Source organism: Lontra canadensis, unplaced genomic scaffold (genome assembly GCF_010015895.1).
Source record: "Lontra canadensis isolate GAN:19392208 unplaced genomic scaffold, GSC_riverotter_1.0 scaffold135, whole genome shotgun sequence".
NCBI classification, from domain to species: domain Eukaryota; kingdom Metazoa; phylum Chordata; class Mammalia; order Carnivora; family Mustelidae; genus Lontra; species Lontra canadensis.
This window is the reverse complement of record NW_022631129.1, coordinates 1,753,358-1,774,137: the sequence shown is the minus strand read 5'-3', so window position 1 is coordinate 1,774,137 and position 20,780 is coordinate 1,753,358. Positions and strand designations below refer to the sequence as shown.

Here is a 20,780-nt window from a genome sequence, read left to right as displayed (position 1 = left end):
CCTATAGTTAATAATCTCTTATGGTTTGCCTCTATTTCTGTTTTATTTATTTTTCCTTCCCTTCTTCTATGTTCATCAGTTTTGTTTCTTAAATTTCACATATGAGTGACATCATATGGACTTATTTCACTTAGTATAATAAATTCTAGCTCCATCCACGTCATTGCAAATGGCAAGATTTCATTCTTTTTGATAGTTGAGTAATATTACATTGTATATACATATAACATTGTTCTTTATCTATTCATCCATCAATGGGCATCTGGACTTTTTGCATATTTTGGATGCTGTGGACATTGCTGATATAAACATTGGGGTGCATGTGCCCCTTTGAATCACTGCTTTTTGATCCTTTGGATAAATACCTAGCAGTGTAATTTTTGGGTCATAGGATGTAAACCATTTTTGCAATTTCAAAGATAAAAGTTCCTGATAAGTATCTAGTCATCAAGGGGTGATAAATGGAAACAATTTCTATGACAGTCCCTCTTTACTTTGGATATGCATGTGCCATTGATATTCTCTCTAGTGGTATGTTTGCATTTTTATGTTTTTATGTTTATGATTTTACTTGTGACTGTGGTTCTCTTTGCCATGTTTTCATCATAATACCAACTTCTTCAAATCTGGATGAGACTACAATGGCATTTTCATCATTTGATTCTAATCTGTTTATGAAAATAGAAAAAAATAGCAATTTTTAGGTAGTGGAAGGCTATATTCCATTGTCAAGTAAAAGTATTATGATATATATTTTTTTAAGTGGGTATTTTTATTTATTTGTACTTAAACCTATCCACCAACCAGCCAAACTGGTACTATTATCATACGTTAAAATACAAAACTTCTTTCTACAAATACTAGAATTAACAGTTCTAGTAAAACCTCACAAGGGGCAGAGGAAATCAATGAAGCACATTATAGTTTTACCCTTCACCATTAAAAACTAAGGTTGTTAACAAGAAAGCCTCACAATCTCAGAAGATACCATTATCCTTCATCACATGTTTATCTTTACTTCCTATTCTTGAGGTTAGATTCTAGAGCCTGAAGATACCCACAGTAGGACTGTATCCAGTTAGCTACAGCCAGAAACACCTGTTCCATGTTGTGCACATCCAATGCTACTGAGAGCTTTAACTCCAATCGTACCCCCTCAATAGATACAGTAAGAATGGGAAATACAATATTAAGGCAAAGATACAGGACTCTAAAAGACAAAGCCTAGGAGACGTGAAACAGCCATCGCCCAAACCAAGATCGAGTAATACTCGTCGTCACACATCTTCAGGCTGGATGTTCACAGAGTAATTTGGGAACAAATCCATGATTTGCTGGGTACTAAAATACTTAGCAGACTGCTGTATTACACTATAGCTTTCCCCAGAAGTCTCTAAGAGGGATTCCAAATCACTGACAGAATTTTGCTGGAACTGGATCTGGGGCTGCAGGGATTCCTCTCCACAGCTGTGGAGCTGGCTGTTCCAAGCTTGGGGGCACCAGGTCTGACTGGTCCAGGAGTGGTTGCTCCAAGATTGGCTGGCTGTTCCAGGTCTGGTTGCTCCAATTCGGGTTATTCCAGGTCTGGCTACTCCATATTGGAAGGTTTCCGGAAGTGTTCATCAGGTGTCCCTGGTGGTAGGAGTAGAAGGCTGGGTATTCCATGGCTGCTGTGCTATTCTGAGTCACACTCTTGCTCTCCTTTGGCCAGTGGTTTTTCTGCCACCTCTTACATTTCATTCTCTGGTTCTGGAACCAGGTCTTCACCTGCTTATAGCTAAGGTTCAGAATGTTGGAAAGTTCTTGCATCTGCTGGAGGCTGAGGTATTTCTGCCTCTGAAATCGATCATTGAGGACATAGAGTTGGGTCTGAGAGAATACGGTCCTGATCTTCTGTTTCTTACTCTGGGCCGTATCTTCCTTCCTCCCCATTCTCTCCTCTGCAGAAGCAGGCGATAGTTTCACCTTGGGACTGGTGCAGGAATCGGGGCTGTCCTGAACAAGCAGATCCACGGAGGAAGGAAGAGGAGAGACGGTCTCCGCGGGGGGCGTCTCAGCAGATGACATTTGTAGGGATGCGTAATTTTCTTCAGGCCTGCAAACCTCAGGCATTGGAGAAGAGTCCCTAGACCCGGGCATTCTGGGGCCAGGCGGGCACTGGGGCGGAGCTGGATCTGCACTCATGTTGGGGAGTTGAGGGTGGGGGAGGGGAAGAGCAAGATTGTAAGGAAGGCCCAGGCTTCTGGATCCAGGTGGAAGAGCCGAGAGGAATAGGAAGACGTCCAGGTGTAAGAGTATGAGAAAGACAGGATGAAGGGGGTCACCCCCCAAAAGTATTATGATATATTTGCAGTCCATACAGAAATTCCAATTTCCAAGAGGCAAGATGGCAGAAGAGGAGGGGACCTCATTTCATCTGGTCCCTTGAATTTATCTAGATAACTATCAAATCATTCTGTACACCTATGAATTCAACCAGAGATGTAAAAAAAGATTTGTTGGGATTCTACAAATAGAAAAACAATAAATTTTTGCAATGTAGGGGATGCAGAGAAGTGAATCTGAGGGCCTGTATTGGAAGATAAACGGTAGGGGGTGTAGGGGAGCCTCCATAACCTGGCTACTGGAAAGTGATATAGCCCCAGACTGCAAGATTGGAACTTTTAGAAGTCTGCTTCAGTGAGAAATGTCCCTGCCCAAAAGGTGATCAGACGAAGTGGGGCAGAATCCTAGGAGGGACAATGTGGTCTCAGGATCCCCAGGGTCACAGAAAGAACAGGGGTACCTGATCCAAAGTTCCCAAGCATTGGAGCAGGGAAACCAGCTATTGTCAGGGAGCCCAGGAGGGGGTTCTCAGCTCAATTTGCCATAAGCCCTGAACCTCAGCAGGATCAGGGAATTGTCCATGTAGGGGCCCTACAAAGGGAAGAAACACAGTGACAGTCCACCTTCCCCTGGGAGGATCAGTACAGGCATGTACTGCAGGAGTCTGCAGAGTTTGGCACACACAGATTGAAAACTGCTTTTCCCTGCTGTCTCCCTGAAGAGAGGAGGCCAGGAACTTTGAGCTCCAGGGCTGGAGATCAGGTGTGGCCAATTTTATTTTCATCCTCTAAAGAGAAGTAGAAAGCCTTCAGGGAACAAAAACCTCATAGAGCAACCCCAAGCAACTTACACTGAACCCAGCTCACTGGCAAAGGGTGGTGCAACTCTCAGGCAAAGACACCTGAAACTCAGTTCATCAGGCCCCTCCCTCAGAAGACCAGCTGGAACAGCAGGTGAATATCAAGTTTATGGAGCCTACAAAACTTCAAAACTCCAAGGCTAAGGGAAAATAGTATATAGAATTCAAGGGATTTTTTCATGATTCTTTTATATTTCAGTTTAAATTTTTCCTTTTCCTTTTTTCCTCCTTTTCACTAGTTTCTTATTTTATCAACTCTTTGTTTTGAAGTCTTTTTTTTAAAACTTACATTCTTATGTTTATATTTTATAGATATATTCTTAATTTTTGGCTTCTTTTCACTGTGTTCAATTTCATATATATATATGTGTGTATATATATATATATATATATATATATATATATATATTTGCTTTCTTTACAAATTTGGGATTTAGTGTTTTCTAACAAGTAGACTAAAATACAGCCAGGACCAAGTGGATCACCCTGTTTTGTCCAAGTGGACATTATATTTTTTCTCCCCTCCCCCCTTTTATCTTTTTCTTTTCTTTTTTGGTTTCTGACCTCTTCGGATTTGTCTAGTGTGTATTTCGCTTGGGTCATGTTGATATTTTTGATTTTGCTCTCTTGTTCATCCATTCTTCTCTGGGCAAAATGACTAGGAGGAGGAATTCACAACAAAGGAAAGAACCGGAAGTAAATTTCTCTACCACAGATCTAGTCAGTATGGATATAAGTAAAATGTCAGAGCTGGAATTCAGAATAATGATTATAAAGTTACTAGATGGGTTGAAAAAAAGTCATAAGAAACACCAGAGAATCTCTTAGTACAGAAATAAAATTTTATGATGCTGAAGTTAAAAATGACTTAACAGAGAGAGATGCAGTCTAAAATAGATCCTCTAACAGCTAGGATAAATGACGCAGAAGAGAAAGTCAGTGACATAGAAGACAAGATGATGGAAATGAAGGGTTCTGAGGAAAAGAGAGAAAAGCAACTAATGGACAATTAGGGAAGACTTTGAGAAAGCATCAATATCATAAAGTGAAACAATATTAGAATCACTGGGGTCCCGGGGGAAGAAGAAAGAGAGAAGGGGACAGAAGGAATATTTGAGCAAATCATAACTGAGAACATCCTTAATCTGGGGAAAGAAACAGGCAATCAAGCCCAAGAGGTAGAGAGAATCCCCCCTCAAAATCAATAAAAATAGATCAACACCCCAACATATAATAGTGAAACTTGAAAATTTCAGAGATGAAAAGAAAATCCTAAAAGCATCTCAAGACAAGTGGTTCTTAAGCTACAGGAGTAGGGTCATTAGACTGGCAGCAGACCTATCCACAGAGACTTGGCAGGTCAGAAAAGGGTGGCATGATATATTCAGGGTACTAAATGAGAAAAATAGGCAGCCAAGAATACTTTATCCAGTAAGGTTGACATTCAGAATGGAAGGAGAGATAAAGAACTTCCTGGACAAACAGAAACTAAAAGAATTTCCAACCCTGGAGAAATATTAAAGGGGATCCTGTAAGTGAAGAGAGCCAAAAGTAACATAGTCTAAAAAGAAACAGAGACAATCTACAGAACAGGGACTGTACAGATAATACAATGGCACTAACTTCTTATCTTTCAGTAGTTACTCTGAACGTAAATGGGCTAAATGCTTCAATCAAAAGAGACAGAGTATCAGATTGGATAAAAAAGCAAGACTCATCCATATGCTGTCTACAAGATACTCATTTCAGACCTAAAGACATACCCAGATTGAAAGTGAGGGGGTGGAGAACCATTTATCATGCTGGTGGACATCAAAAGAAAGCTGGGGTAACAATATTCATATTAGAAAAATTAGTTTTTTTATGTATACAATTTTAATCGTTTCCTGCAATTGGAAAAATACATGGCATATTGATCAATTAGTATCCTTTTTGTACTTGTATTATAAAAGGTATGCTTTCATTCATTATAAGTACTGAAGATTCCAAAATGGAATTTGTATCTAGGTAGTACATTTTAATGTAAACAATTAAAACACATGAGAGACTATGGACTCCGGGGAACAAACTGAGAGTCTTAGAAGGGAGAGGGGTAGGAGGATGGGTGAGCCTGGTGATGGTATTAAGGAGGTCATGGGTTGCATGATGTACTGGATGTTATATGCAAACAATGAATCATGGAACACTACATCAAAAACTAATGATGCAGGGTGCCTGGGTGGTTCAGTGGGTTAAGCCTTTGCCTTCGGCTCAGGTCATGATCTCAGGGTCCTGGGATCGAGCCCCACATTGGGCTCTCTGCTCAGCGGGGAGCCTGCTTCCCCCTCTCTCTCTGCCTGCCTGTCTCCCAACTTGTGACCTCTCTTTCTCTGTCAAATAAATAAATAAAATATTTTAAAAAACCAATGATGCACTGTATTGTGACTAACATAACATTAAAATAAGATAAAATAATAAAATAAAATAAAATGTAATTATGCACATATACACACAGAGTTCTAAAAATGACATAGGCTATTGATTCCGTCTGCAAGCCAGGTATAGAATACAAATTAGTTTTAAACCAAAGGGATGAAGAGGGACACGACATCATACTTAAGGGGTCTATCCAACAAAAAGATCTAACAATTATAAATATCTGTATACCTAATTTGGAAACAGCCTATTATATAAACCAATTAATAACAAAATTTAAAAAATGTCAAAGATAATACAATAATAGTAGGGGAATTAAATACCCCACTCAGAGCAATGGACAGATCATCTAAGCAGAAGATCAACTAGGAAAGAAGGGCCTTAAATGATGCACTGGACCAGGCAGACTTCACAGATATATACAGAGCATATTCTAAAACAACAGAATACACATTCTTCTTAAGTACACATGAAACATTATCCAAAATAGATCACATACAGGGTCACTCATCAGGTCTCAAACAGTACCAAATATTGGGATTATTCCCTGCATATTTTCAGACCACAATGCTTTGGAACTTGAACTTAATCACAAGAGGAAATTTGTAATGAGTCAAATACTTGGAATTTAAAGAACACCCTACTAAAGAATGAATGGGTCAACCAGGAAATTAAAGAAAAATTTAAAAAAATTCATGGAAACAAATAAAAATGAAAACACAATGGTTCTAAAGTTTTCATACAACTATGGTGGTCCTAAGAGGGAAGTACAAACCAATAAAAGCCTTTCTCAAAAAGTTAGAAAAAATCTCAAATACACAATCTGAATATACTAATAAAGTTGCTGGAGAAAGAACAGCAAATAAAGCCTAAACCAATCAAAAGAAGAGAAATAATAAAGATTAGAGCAGAAATCAATGAAATAGAAACCAAAAGAACAGTAGAACAGATCGATGAAACTTGAAGCTGCTTCTTTGAAAAAAATAATATCAATGATAAACTCCTAGCCATACTTCTAAAAAAGAGAAAGGACTCCAATTAATAAAATCATGAATGAAAGAGGAGAGATCACAACCAATACCAAGGAAATACAAACAATTGTAAGAACATATTATGAGCAAATATATGCCAACTAATTAGATCTGATAGAAATGGTTGCATTCCTGGAAATGTATAAACTATGAAAACTGAAACAGGAAGAATAGAAAACCTGAACAGACACATAACTGGTAAGGAAATTGAAGCAGTGATCAGAAATCTCCCAACAAACAGAGTCCAGAGTCAGAAGGCTTTCCAGGGGAATTCTACCAGTAATACCTATTCTTCTGAAACTGTATTTAAAAAATAGAAATGGAAGGAAAACTTCCAGACTCATTTTGTGAGGTCAGCATTACCTTGATCCCTCAAAAAGAAAAAGACCCTATCAAAAATGAGAATTACAGAATGATATGATCCTTTCAATTGATGCAGAAAAAGCATTTGGCTAAATGCAGCATCCTTTCTTGAATAAAACTCTCCATAGTGTAGGGATAGAGGGAAGACACCTCAATATCATAAAAGCCATATATGAAAAGTGCACAGTAAATATCACTCTCAGTGGGGAATAATTGAGAGCTTTTCCTTTAAGGCCAGGAACACAACAGAGATGCCCACTCTTACCACTGTTGTCCAATATAGTACTAGAAGTCCTAGCCTCAGCAATCGGACAACAAAAAGAAATAAAAGACATCAGATGGCAAAGAAGAAGTCAAGTCTCACTCTTCACAGATGACATGATACTTTATATGGAAAACCCAATAGACTCCACCCCACAATTACTAGAACTCATACAGGAATTCAGCAAAGTGGCAGGATATAAAATCAACCCACAGAAATCAGTTGTATTTCTATACACTAACAATGAGACAGAAGAAAGAGAAATTAAAGAATTGATCCCATTTACAATTGCACCCAAACCCATAAGATACCTAGGAATAAACGTAACCAAAGAGGTAAAGGATATATACTCTAGAAACTACAGAACATTTAAGAAACAAATTGAGTAAGACACAAAGAAGTTAAAAACATTCTATGCTCATGGATTGGAAGAATAAATATTGTTAAAATATCTATGCTACCCAAAGCAATATACACATTCAATGCAATCGCTATCAAAATACCATCATTTTTCACAGAACTTCAACATATAATCTTAAAATGTGTATGGACCTAGAAAATACCCCATATACCCAGAGAACTGTTGAAAAAAGAAAACCAAAGCTAGTGGCATCACAATTCTGGACTTCAAGCTATATTACAAAGCTGTGATCATTAAAAAAAAAAAAATACAGTACTGGCACAAAAACAGTCATATAGATCAATGGAGCAGAATAGAGAAACCAGAAATGGACCCTCAACTCTATGGCCAACTAACCTTCAACAACACGGAAAAACATATCCAGTGGAAAAAAGACAGTCTATCCAATAAATGGTGCTGGTAAAAGTGGACAGCCACATGTAGAAGAATGAAACTGGACCATTTTCTTACATCATACACAAAGATAAACTCAAAATGAATGAAAGACCTAAATGTGAGACAGGAATCCATCAAAATCCTAGAGGAGAACACAGACAGCAACCTCTTCGACCTCAGCCACAGCTATGTCTTGCTAGACGCCTCTCAAAAGGCAAGGGAAACAAAAGCAAAAATGAACTATTGGGACTTCATCAAGATAAAAATCTGCACAACAAAGGAAACAGTCAACAAAACTAAAAGGTAACCTATGGAATGGAAAAAGATATTTGCAAATGACATATTAGATAAAGGGCTAGTATCTAAGATCTATGAAGAAATTATGAAACTCAACACTGAGAAAACAAAGAATCCAGTCAAGAAATGATCAAAAGATGAACAGACATTTCTCCAAAGGAGAAAGACAAATGGTCAACAGACACATGAAAAAATGCTCCACATCCCTTGGCATGAGGGAAATGCAAGTCAAAACCACAATGAAATACCACCTCATACCAGTCCATATGGTCAAAATTAACAAGACAAGGAACAACAAATGTTGGCAAGAATGTGGAAAAAGTGGAACACTCTTATGCTGTTGATGGGAATGCAAGCTGGTATGGTCACTCTGGAAAACAGTATGGAGGTTCCTCAAGAAGTTAAAGATAGAGCTACCCTACAACCTAGCAATTACACTACTAGGTGTTTACCCCAAAGACACAAATGTAGTGATTCAAAGGGGAACCTGTACCCCAATGTTCATAGCAGCAATGTCCACAATAGCCAAACTGTGGAAAGAGCTGAGCTGTCCTTTGAAAGATGAATGGATAAAGAAGATGTGATGTACATATACAAAGGAATATTACTTAGCTATCAGAAATGATGAATACTCATCATTTACATCAACTTGGATAGATCTGGTGGGTATTATGCTAAGTGAAGTAAGTCAATCATAGATAATTATCATACAGTTTCATGCATATGTGAAATATAAGAAATAGCATAGGGGATGGGGTGGCTGAGTGATAGGCATTAAGTGATGTAGTGAGCATTGGGTGTTATATGCTACTGATGGATTACTGAACATTATATCTGAAACTAAGTATGTACTATATGTTGGATAATTGAATTTAAACCAAAAAAAAAAAAAAAGAAATACTCTTAAATACCTATATAACAATCCAAAAAGACTATCTAAGTACTGTGCTGGTTATGAACTATAATTTTCTTCCCCATTTCAAAGAATAGAGAGATAATATCCAAAAGATAATAAAGATACTATCTAAAATTGGGCTCAGTTTTGCAATAGGTTTGGTAGGTTTGCAGACATGAAGACATGAATATCACAAACTTTGAGGAGTTGAACTTTCTAGGAAAGGGAAGGGGATTGAAAAATGTAATGCCAATAAATGTAACATCTGGTGTATGAGACCTATCAGTCAGCTTGCTGTGTAACAAACCATCCTAAAAATCTGTGGGTTTTTATTATTCCTCATGATTCTTGGATTGGTTGTGTAAGCTGTATGATCTAGGATGGCTAGGTTAGGATTGGCTAGTCAATGATGGCATTACTCATCTGTCTAGGTGTTGGCTTGACTTTAGCTGGGGCCATGAGCATGTCTGGGCATTTGTCTCATTTCTAGCAGATTGACCTAGACTCATTTGTTTGGTGGTTACAGGGTTCCCCCGAGCAACAAGAGGGGCCAGCCCCAGCACTCAAGACTTTCCAAGTTTCTGCTGCTGTCACATTTGCTATTAAGTCACATGGACAAGGCCATGGACAAAATAAAAAGAATCTTTATAGCTGTTTTCACAAATAACTTTCCAAAGTACAAGACACACTTTTACCCTTCACCTGCCTCTTTAAAGTTTTGCTAATGTGCACATAAAGATTCAATATCACAGATTTTCCACTTGGTAGTAAATTTGGATAATAATGTTTGTGAACTGTCATAGTGAATATTGAGACAGTGAGAGTTTGGGTAGCAAGGATAGGTGCATTTTCAAATGGAAATCTGAAAGTGGCAGAAACTGTGTTTAAGGAAAAATGAACACCTTTGGAGAACTTTGTGTTGTACTTCTTATACTTTCAGCTAACCTTTGCCCGTAGATGAGTTATCTGAGCAGCCTATAATTGGAATGGGTCTGTGATTACCATTTTATAAAGAAAATTTCCAGTGACTCATTTTACTAATATATTTATCCATCAGTACCAGGCATGGTGCTAATGTGCTTGGGATCTAAGGAAGAAAGCCTTTGCCCCCTGGGAATGTGTGTCTCCTGCAAACTGAGTCTCCAAGTCCCTGTCCTTTATTAAACATTTTTTTTTTTTCCATTTGACCCTCTTCTATGTTAAAGGAAAGGGGAAAGTGTTAGGATGTAGTTTTTCTGAGTTTTAGAAGTTACAAATTGATATCATTAAGAAGCATGATTTTTCTTCTGTTTTGTCAAAATGCTCCACATGTTGCAGTAATTCATGGCCTATTTAAGAATCATTAAGCTCTCCAATTATTAAAACAAATTATGAACACAGGTTCTCCACAAGCATGATGTTTTAAACTGGGGGATTCTGCACATTCATCACGTGTTACACTCATTAGTATTTTAAACACATTAATTTCATAGCTACTTATCAATTATATAAAATGTTTATTTGTAAGAATAATTTTTTTCTTCTACAGAAAGGAAAAATGATTAATGACATTACAAAGAAAGTTTGAGAAACATAAAAATATTTCTCTGTGGATGGGAAGTGTTTCTTCAACATTTAATCAAATGTAGACACAATAAAACATCTACCCCATGTACCACACATACCATCTTCACTATACCCTCTTGAGTTAGAGTTTCTGTCAGGGCTTCAGAATAAATTAGTATCCCTCCAAACCCCACTGTCCCCAATCCCAGAGCATCATGGTGTGCTCTTTTCCCTTACAAGAAAGTAATATTGGGGTTGGGGACAGGAATCCATGTCTCACTCCTCAAGCTACAACCTCACACATGGCTCTGATTACAGTGGTTCCCACTTATCTGTGGTTTCACTAGCCCTCAATCAACCTCAGTCCAGAAGAGATGATTCTCCTGATCTGTCATCAGGTCAGTAGTGGCTTAATGTTATATCACAATGCTTATGTCATTCATTTCATCAGCTCATCACATACACATTTTATCATTTCACATCATCACAAGAAAAAGGATACCTACAGTACTATAAGGTATTTTGAGAGAGATCACATTCATGTAACTTTTTTACAATACATTTATTATAATCGTTTTTAATCAGTTATTAATCTCTTACTATCTTTAATTGATACATTAAACTTTATCATAGGCATGTCTGTATAGGAAAAAAAAAAACATAGTATATATAAGGTTCAGTACTATCCATGGTGTCAGGTATACACGGGGGGTCAGAGAGTATATACCCCCAAAGATGATGGGGAGAGGCAACTGTACTTCATGTAGAACTCAAACATACAAAGTTCTTTCCAGTGGCAGGAAATAGAACATGGATAGAAGTCATTCTATCTCATCTTTATTGCAAAATTAAGACAGAAAGGAGGGAAATGGAAAATTACTTTCAACAGTGAAACACTAATGTAAGCAAGGATATGGAAATATAAAATGTTAGAATTGGAAAGTCCTTACATTTAAGCTACATTAACCACCCCATTTTACAGATAAGAAAACTGAGTCTAAGGAAAGTAACCTCATGTGCAAACAGGGTGAACAAGGAGGGAACTTCTGCATTGGAGTCCTTCCTCTCACATTTCCAGTGGTTTCTACCTCTAACAACTAGATTTCAATTGCTATCAATCACCTCCAGGGAAGCAGGTTTTGACTGTGTAGTTTAGAACAATTGGTACTTAGCAGCTCAGTGTGACTTGATGAAAATTACTTAATCTCTTAGGTCTCAGTTTACCCCCTGAGAGGAAGGGTTATTATAGTCTTTTACTCAGTAATCAGAGCCTAGAAGGTCCAGAAGCATCTGTACCTCGTAAGAGTGACTTTGGATAATGTTCTCACCTTGTTATATAATTTACTGATTTCAGATCTGCATTTCAAAGTATTTTATTGTGAAGATATATAACCTGTGTATTAATGGGAATAGGGACCAGAGACAATAGGAGAGGAGGGGCGAAGAGGAAGGCCCTATCTTCAGGACACTCTTTGTTTTGCCATTTTTACACAGCACCATTGTAAGGCTAAAACTCTGGCCTGAAGGAGTTAAGGTGCCTACCCTCCTCATTCAGTCTACTCTGTCTGGCAGAATTGTTACTTGCTCATCCAGTATGCTTTTGAACTTGCTTGCTCCACTTATCTATATGGCTCACTCCTGTACCTCACCAAGGTCTTTGTTACAAGTCACCTTCTCAATAAAGAAGGCAGCAAGTCCTCCCTGCATCCCACTCCCCTTTCCAACTCTTCCTGGGTACCAGTTGGTACAGGCTGAGAAGTGATCCTCTTACAAACTGCTCCAGGTAATTTTGCATCCACGATATGTGTCCAGCATCAATCAACAAAGACTCTGCTCCATAGTTTCTCAGAGTCTGTAAAGAGGTTGTGCTCTGAAAACACCATCCCAGAAATGGCACACCCCACTCTGTTTACATTTCACTTCATCACAAATAAGATGGCCAGACACAGCCCCAACAGGGGGTAAGGGAGATGCAATTCTACCACATATATACAGAGAGGGCTGGTGCAGTATTTGGTGAATAGGACCAATGACCACCATAATCTGTATCTAGCTGCCAAATATTTTCTCTCTCCTTTGTCAGGGAAGATTCAGCCTACCCTTCTTCAAATGAAGCATCCCAAAAGGTCCACCTGATCCCAGTCTCAAGCTCAAGATTATTTGTATGTGTGCTGGCATCCACATTAATTCACATGGTTTTCCTTTGTCCACTGACTCCTAAACAAAAAGAAAAGCTATTTGACCTATCCCCACATGTGTAGTATATCTGCAGTGATGGAGAAGAGCCAGGAAAATCACAGTCAACTCACTGGTTTGCAGAAATTCTGAGACCCCACTGGACAGATCCTGAGCAGGCTCTGTTCCCTGGGAAGAAAGCATCTCCTTTGATTAGACTAATTCTGCTCCCAGAGTATGGCTCCAAAGGACAATTTTCCTGGCTCTTGACTCCATTGTTCAAGAGTTTATTATTTTTCCACAACTGCATTGGTCATGGGGAAGTGGATATTGGAGAAGAAGCCCCCATTAAGGTCTAATCAGCTTTTCCAGATCACAATCTGCCCTTTATAGATAGTAATGCAAAAGTACATCTTAGTTTCAAATAGTCACAGATGTCTTTTCCTGACTTGATGTTCCTTTGGCAGTAGAACTCTCTAAAACCTAGCCAGCTTCTTACCTATTAAGAGAGTTTCAAATGTGCATAGCCACATTCACAGAACTTTTGTCAACGCAATTCTAGGGTCCAGTAAGTGTCTTGGCTTTCCCATGTCACTGCCTCTCCCACCCTTTTACTTTCAAATGAACTCTTACTCCTTCTTTTAAATTAAGTACAAGTGCCTTGGCTATATCAGCCTTCAGTGGAAGAGTTAGACCTTGGTCTCTTATCCTGAAACCATATTCAATTAAAGATTTTATAGGGTGGCAACTTAACCCATTTACCAATTTTTAGCAGTGGTCTGATTATTTCTGGAAAGCTGAGTTTCAATAGGCTTTTAACTCTCAAGGGATTTCTTGATATGATTTACTGATGGAGATGAGGAGCAGTTGCCTTTTCTAACCCTATAAGAACCTGTATGTGATTTATCTTTCTTTTCTCTTTCATAACTACTTTCCAACTGGCCAATTAGCTTCTGAGATAATTTCTTTCTTATGTAAACTTACCAAGCACAGTCAATAGCAGCCAACACATTCTAATTAATGTTCCTTTTCCAACCATTGTTCAAAGAGCTCTGTACTCATTAGACATGCTCTGCCTTATTGCAGGTGTCAACTTTACCAAACATTTTACCCATGTGTGACATGAGCAACCTTGCTTCCAGTCCTAAGCCAACACTAAATGTTATATATTTGTTATAGCACTCTTTTTCAAAGTACTGATTTTATTTTTATTGAGATAAAATTGACATTTAACATAATATCCGTTTCAGTTATACAAATAATGATTTGATTTACATATATATTGCAAAATGGTCACCACAATAAATCCAATTAGAAATATATTTTTCTTGTGATGAGAGCTTTTATGATCTACTCTTAGTGACTTTTGATTATGCAGTACAATATTGTCAACTATAGTCACAATGCTGCACATTGCACCCCTGGGATTTATTAATCTAATAATGGGAAGTTTGTACATTTTGATTCCCCTCACTGCTTCTCCCACTTCTCAATCTCCACCCCTGGAATCCACTAGTCTGTTCTCTGTATCCATGACTTCAGTTTTTTATTTTGTTTTGTATTAGTTTCCACATATAAGTGAGATCATAGGTATTTGTCTTTCTTTTATGACTTATTTTACTTGTTTCAGCACTGTTTGAAACCCATGCTTATTTATTTATTTTTGAAGTTTTATAAATTATTTTTTTAGAAAGAGAGAGCACACATGCATGAGTGAAGGAAAGAGGAGAGAGAGAGAGGGAGAGAATCCCAATAGACTCCTCACTTGCTGAGAGCCCAATGTGGGACTCTATTACAGGACCCTAAGATCATGACCTGAGCTAAAAACAAGAGTTGGACACTTAACTGACTGACTTTTGGTGTTCCAAACCCATTTTAAAATTAGTCAGTATACAACAGGAAATAACACATATGCATGCACGCACACACACACGCACACACACATGCACACAAACTTCCTCTTGTTTCTCTCTCTGTGTGCATTTCTAAGTTTAGAGTCTGTTAATGAGAGACATGTGCAAAGTTCCAGAAGGCGATAATGACACAGAGGTTATTATTCCCCAGAGGCATGTTTAGGCAGGCAAATGGAGAGAGGGGAGGACTTGCACTGGGTCCCTCTGGATGTTGAGAGTTCATTCAGCCCTGAAAGTTCCCACAATAACCTTACCCTCTCTTTGTTCCCCTAGCTGTTCAAATGCTTAAGCAAGACTCAAATTCCCTATACATAATTCTTTCCACATTAAAAACATGGATACTTTTTGTCTTTTCTAGCTGGAATCCTAACCAAATTCATTTTTCTGGTTGCTATATGTGACCATCAAACTCGTGCTGTTTTGTTTTTGTTTTGTTTTGTTTTGTTTTGTTTTAACCTTAACTGAATGTTTAATTCCCAGACTAAAATATAAGCTCCATGAAGGGAGAGAATTTTCTTGTTGGCACAGTACTCGGTCTTCAGTGATTTACAGGGCATGGCATACTCACTGCAGCAAAGAGATGATGAATTAATTCATTAATTAATTCATTAATAACAAACATTCATTAATTCATTAATAACAAACAGGATCTGGTCAGTTGAATTAACTACCTCAGAAAGGTTCTTTAACTGGAAACTCAGTGGAAAGGATAAATGTGGGATTTGTTTAGAATTACTAAACCCACACTCTGTAAGAGCAATTCATTATTATATCTAACATGTAAATGAAATGAAAGAAATAAGAATCTCTAACAGTCTGCTCCTAGATCCTCTTTACTATGGACCTAATTGATGATAATCCTTTAAACTGTGCTTAGGGGAATGGTCTTTGGGATGGTACAGTCTCGGGACATTTCTTTAGGTCTCATGGTGAAATTGGTCCTATTCCACATCTAATGGTTGCAGCAAAGTCTTATTCTGTTCTGGGAATACCAAAATGTTTCTAGTTACAGAGGTCCTGTGAGCCTCACCAGCCTTCTGTTGAATTAGCAGTTGGCGTGGGTGTCTGTCACGTTTATAATTATTTTTTGTTGCCTGTTTCTTACTTTTCTTTTTGATTTGAGTGTGTGGTTCAATAAGACTTTAAAGTGAAAATGATAATTATTATATAAGCTAATACTGTATGGATCTATGCCAGACACTAAGGGTTTTTCATTTAATCATCTCCTTTCTTCTTTATAACCCATTTAGAATGTGGTCATTCCACCCATTTTACAGATTAGAATGAGGCTTTAATAGGTCATATTACCTGTTAAAGCTTGGACTTGTGAATTCAGGGGGATCTGATTCTGGGCTTTCAATTATAGTCTACTACCACTAGCCCCTTATCACATTTTATGTGTTTATTATCATTTAAGACTTACAGAATATTTTGTACATATCTTATCACATAATAATATCACTAATAATACTGGTTATCATTTGTTAAAATGTTTACCATGTTGAGCAAGGCACTATACTGAGATATACTATACTGCAATTAACAGAAAGGGACGTGGGGGATAAGGGTGTAAACATGAAGGAAAGCCAAACTTTTGACAAAGAAAACAAAGCATACAGAAAATTCATTAATAGAACCACTTTGCTTCTCCTTTTGCTTTGTTTCAGGAATATCAAATTGACATATTTTTTGCTCAGACCTGGACAGACAGTCGCCTTCGATTCAACAGTACAATGAAAATACTCACACTGAACAGCAACATGGTGGGATTAATATGGATTCCAGATACAATCTTCCGTAATTCTAAAACTGCAGAAGCTCACTGGATCACCACTCCCAATCAGCTCCTCAGAATTTGGAATGATGGGAAAATCCTTTATACTTTAAGGTGAGATGTTGGTGGATTTTTAATCACTGACAGGTTGATAATTTAGATCATTGTAGAGATGGGACCCTATTTTCATTGTTGCATTCTATCACTTCTCATGTTCGACAGGCTACAGGATCCTGAAAAAGTTTGTTCCAATGTCACTATATGTGAAAATAAAGAATAAAGGCATACAAATGATCTTCAATGAATATAAACTGATTCCTTCATCAGAATCCATGTCTGTTGGAAGTGGGCTGTGGAATTTTCTTTAATATATTTAACCCATGGGTTAAATATATTTAAGGCTAGAAAAATAAAGATGTCTTGGTGTACTAATTAACAAATGTAATCATAACCAAATTTAAGACCACAGGAAAAAAAGAGCACAGAGGACATTTCCCAGTACATCCTTAATGGAAGTGGCAGCTACAGTGTAATGAGTCTTCCTGGGGGCCAGGCAGCCCTTACAAAGCTGGGCAAGGTAAGAGAAACTGCACTTCAAAGATGTGAATTGACTTGCTTGTCCAAAGTCACCATTGAGAACTAGTGTTATCAGAATTTGTGCCTGTGTCTGTATCTCTCAGAAGTCTTTCCACAAGGCTGGCCCAAGTCTAAGTGAACACCAAGCTGTAACATACCAGAGGGATACCCTGCACCTTGGGCAGCTTTTCTGTTTGCCTAGAGTTAGGATCAGGGCAGTATCCTCCAGACACTGTTGTCCCCACTGCCCATGATCTCTTAGGAGCACTATATGTGCTCACTCTCTTCTATCACTTTCTTTCACCACCTTTGCAGCACCATGGCTCCCCTCTCTGTCTCCTGCTCCTGCTTTTGTGAAGCCCTTTCTCCTTCTGTTCTTTCTGCCTCAGGACTTCCTCATTACTTCACTCACTTTTCTCTCTCCTGCTGGCTTAACTAATCCATTTCCACATCTATTCTGAGGTTTCCCACATGCCTACCTCCAACCCAGAACTTCGTTTCTGGAGTCCAGATGCTTGGAGCCTCCTGCCTATGGGATGTCTCCTCCTGAGTGTCTGAAAGGCATTGTAAATTCCGCATGCCTCAGGAGAAGGTGACTTGTCTAACTCTTCTGACCCATTTATCTTCTTGGCTCAGTGAAGCCTACCACCAGCCCCTGGGCACTGCTCTTCTCTCACCCCCACATTTAGTAAATGAGCTCTTATTTGCAGGTGAGTTGTGGCCACGCGAAGTCTATAACTCAGAATGGTAAACAAGTATCCACAGCACAAACAAAAGTACAGATTAAAACCAAAAGAAGTGGAAGATTGGAGAATTTCAACTTTCAGGGAAATAATAATTTTGTCAGGCGGGGAACATCGACAACAAATCCACAGCAGGTAGCTCAGCTGATGGATTATATTTAGAGAGTTGGAGTCTGTAACAGGTTTTTCCACATTAGTCTTAAAGGAGTGCAGAGGAGACTCTGAAGTGAAGGTGAGCCTCAGCAAACCAGATTGGGGACATCACCTATCCTGGGATCCTTCATAGGAACTCGGGCCCCAGTGCTGTCTGTTCTTGAAGGATGCAATGCGCATGCTTATATAGCCACCACCTGCATAATCTAATGAGAGTGTTGTCCAAATATGAAGTCCCTTCTACAAGTGGATTAGTTTGGCATTATACCTATTTAGAGAAATACACTAGTTTGAAAATGGAAGGCTTTAATTCAGTCAAACATATTGAAGACAAAGACATACAAAATAATAGTTGTTTTTGTCTTCTCTCTGACTTGGGTTTTATTTCTAGACATAGTTTGGAATTTTTAGTAACTGAAATTCTCTCTGCTACCAATAATTAAAAACAGAACAAAATAACACAAAAGTCACTAAATGGTTATCCCTGAATGGCACCAATGCCAAGAGTGAGTTAAGTGCACAGCTCTCACTCCCCAGTTGTGGTAAAAGGTGACTGATCCTTAGCTTTGACCTGGGACTTTTCTGGGTTGCTCCTGGCTGACCTCAAGAGTGACCCTTGGCTCTCCTGCAGGCTCACTATAAATGCAGAATGCCAGCTGCAGCTGCACAACTTTCCCATGGATGAGCACTCCTGCCCGTTGATTTTCTCCAGCTGTGAGTACCAACTTGGAGTATAAATGCTGTGTAAAGGAATGTCTATCTTCTGTTGATTTATGGCAGATGGTCATGAGAGTGATTATAGCATCATTACGTGACAGAAAAAATAGATAATGATTTTGGTATTAGACACATGGGTGTTTTCACTCTATCGTGTAGGACGTATGTTACAGAATAGGTAACTTTGGAAAAGCTGTGAGCAACTTGACCATATAATGATGAAAGTGTCAGAAATTGGTGAACAGTTGACTTACAAATAACCTTTATGCTAATGAGCTGTGCATATTATTCTGAAGTATACAAAATCATTTGTGATATTTTTGGGTTTAATATTATCTTCAAGCAAGGCATTTTGTCTTCTGAATAGAAAGATAAAAATTTATTTAAATATATTTACATTTGTCTTATTGTAGTACTGTAGTAATTTAATTTTTCACTATTTTATTTTCTAATATCTTACATCTGATTAATATTAGCTAACTAAATTCTTCAAGACAATTCTAGTGCATACAAGGATACATAAAAAAGGAAATATCAAATTTATGTGTTTATTTATAAAATAACATTTTAAGTAAAGCTCAATAGGGAAATATATCTGTAGAACTTAGGAAGTTCCTTTTAAATGTGTTGATCACAAGTAGCTAAGTATGACTCATAAGAATTTAATTAACTTTATTGGCTTTCTATAAAATTGCATATAAAGCTTGACAAACAAATGTGATGAAATCTCAAGCAGAGCTTTTGTGGCTTCCCTCGCTGGACATTAAAGTGAAAAGACAAAAATGAAATAAGAGATGAACACACTTTACAGTTCATTTTAGGCAGAGAAAAAGACAAGGTAGAAAGAAAAATTTCACTGATCTACACTGGGCAAAAATATTCTTTTGCAGAGATTAGTTTAATTAGTTGAATCCCAATTTAAAATAACATTTTCCCCCAAATCATTATGTATGTTGATAACACATATTTTTAATGCCTAAGAAGTAGATGGCTAATGTCTGTGAATGTCTGGTAAACTTGCCTGTAGATTTATTTAGGCCTGCTATTCTCTATTTATTTAATTAACTTGAAAATTATGGAACCATTCAAATCGTCTATTTCTTTGTGAGTCAGTTTGGTATATATGTATATAATTTTCCTAGTAATTTGTCCACTTCACTATTTACCAATGTTCTCAGTGAACCCAATTTAGCTATGTAGACCCTTCCAATGCTCTGATATGTTATTAATTCATCTATTTACTTTATAACCTTAATGGTTGTTTCTCATTATTTTAGACATCTATATTTTGCTTTTTTTTTCTAGTTCTTTATGCAATTTGACAACATCTTATTTCTTCACTAAATTTTTAATGTCATCTTCCATTTATTTAAATTTCCAAACCTTTCTGATATCTTTGTGGGAGCAACTTGCAGACTTTGTTGTTTTGTTTTACTCAGTTACATGGTAATTCATTTACTTTTCTGTTCAATAAGTAATTTTTCATTTGAGCTCATGTTTCTTGTAATTTTTTTCTGTAGGATTTCTTTGGGGCTTACATTTTCTTAGGAGGTTTTGCTCTGGTTCTGCCTGGTGTCTCTATAACTTTAAAGTTTAAACCTGGATTTCTAGGCTACAGAGTTGGTATGAATTCTAGCTACATATCTGTGATTTCAGGTTGTGATTGTACATTCCTGGAAGGAATTTTTTGCTTTTCTATTGTTCCCAGAGCCAAGTCAGGACAGGGAATCTACTTTTAGGGGGAGTTTCTCCTGAGTCCACAAGTTGAGGAACCCAGTGTCTATCAACAGATGCATGGATAAGCAAAAAGTGGGAGAAAGGATAAAAGATCATGATCCTACTATATATATTCTATATGAGACACAATTTAGATTCAAAGACAAATCATTTGGAAGTGAAATTATGAAATAAGATATATAATGCAAGTAGTGACCAAAAGAG

General features: G+C 37.6%; 2 protein-coding genes across 4 annotated transcripts in view; one reads left to right on the top strand and one right to left on the bottom strand.

Moving 5' to 3' along the window:
• Window positions 1-20,780, top strand: part of GABRG3 (gamma-aminobutyric acid type A receptor subunit gamma3) — a 614,083-nt gene that overhangs the window by 320,832 nt on the left and 272,471 nt on the right. For all 3 annotated transcript variants that reach the window (XM_032843108.1, XM_032843107.1, XM_032843109.1), the window contains 2 exons: window positions 16,544-16,764; window positions 18,754-18,836. In XM_032843108.1, the coding sequence (XP_032698999.1) occupies window positions 16,544-16,764; window positions 18,754-18,836 (304 nt within the window). The remainder of the gene's footprint in view (window positions 1-16,543; window positions 16,765-18,753; window positions 18,837-20,780) is intronic.
• On the bottom strand, window positions 1,278-2,121 carry LOC116858350 (homeobox protein NANOG-like). The gene is given in 2 exon segments (XM_032843110.1): window positions 1,278-1,544; window positions 1,546-2,121. Coding segments are annotated over 2 exon segments (834 nt in total). The 5' UTR covers window positions 2,113-2,121.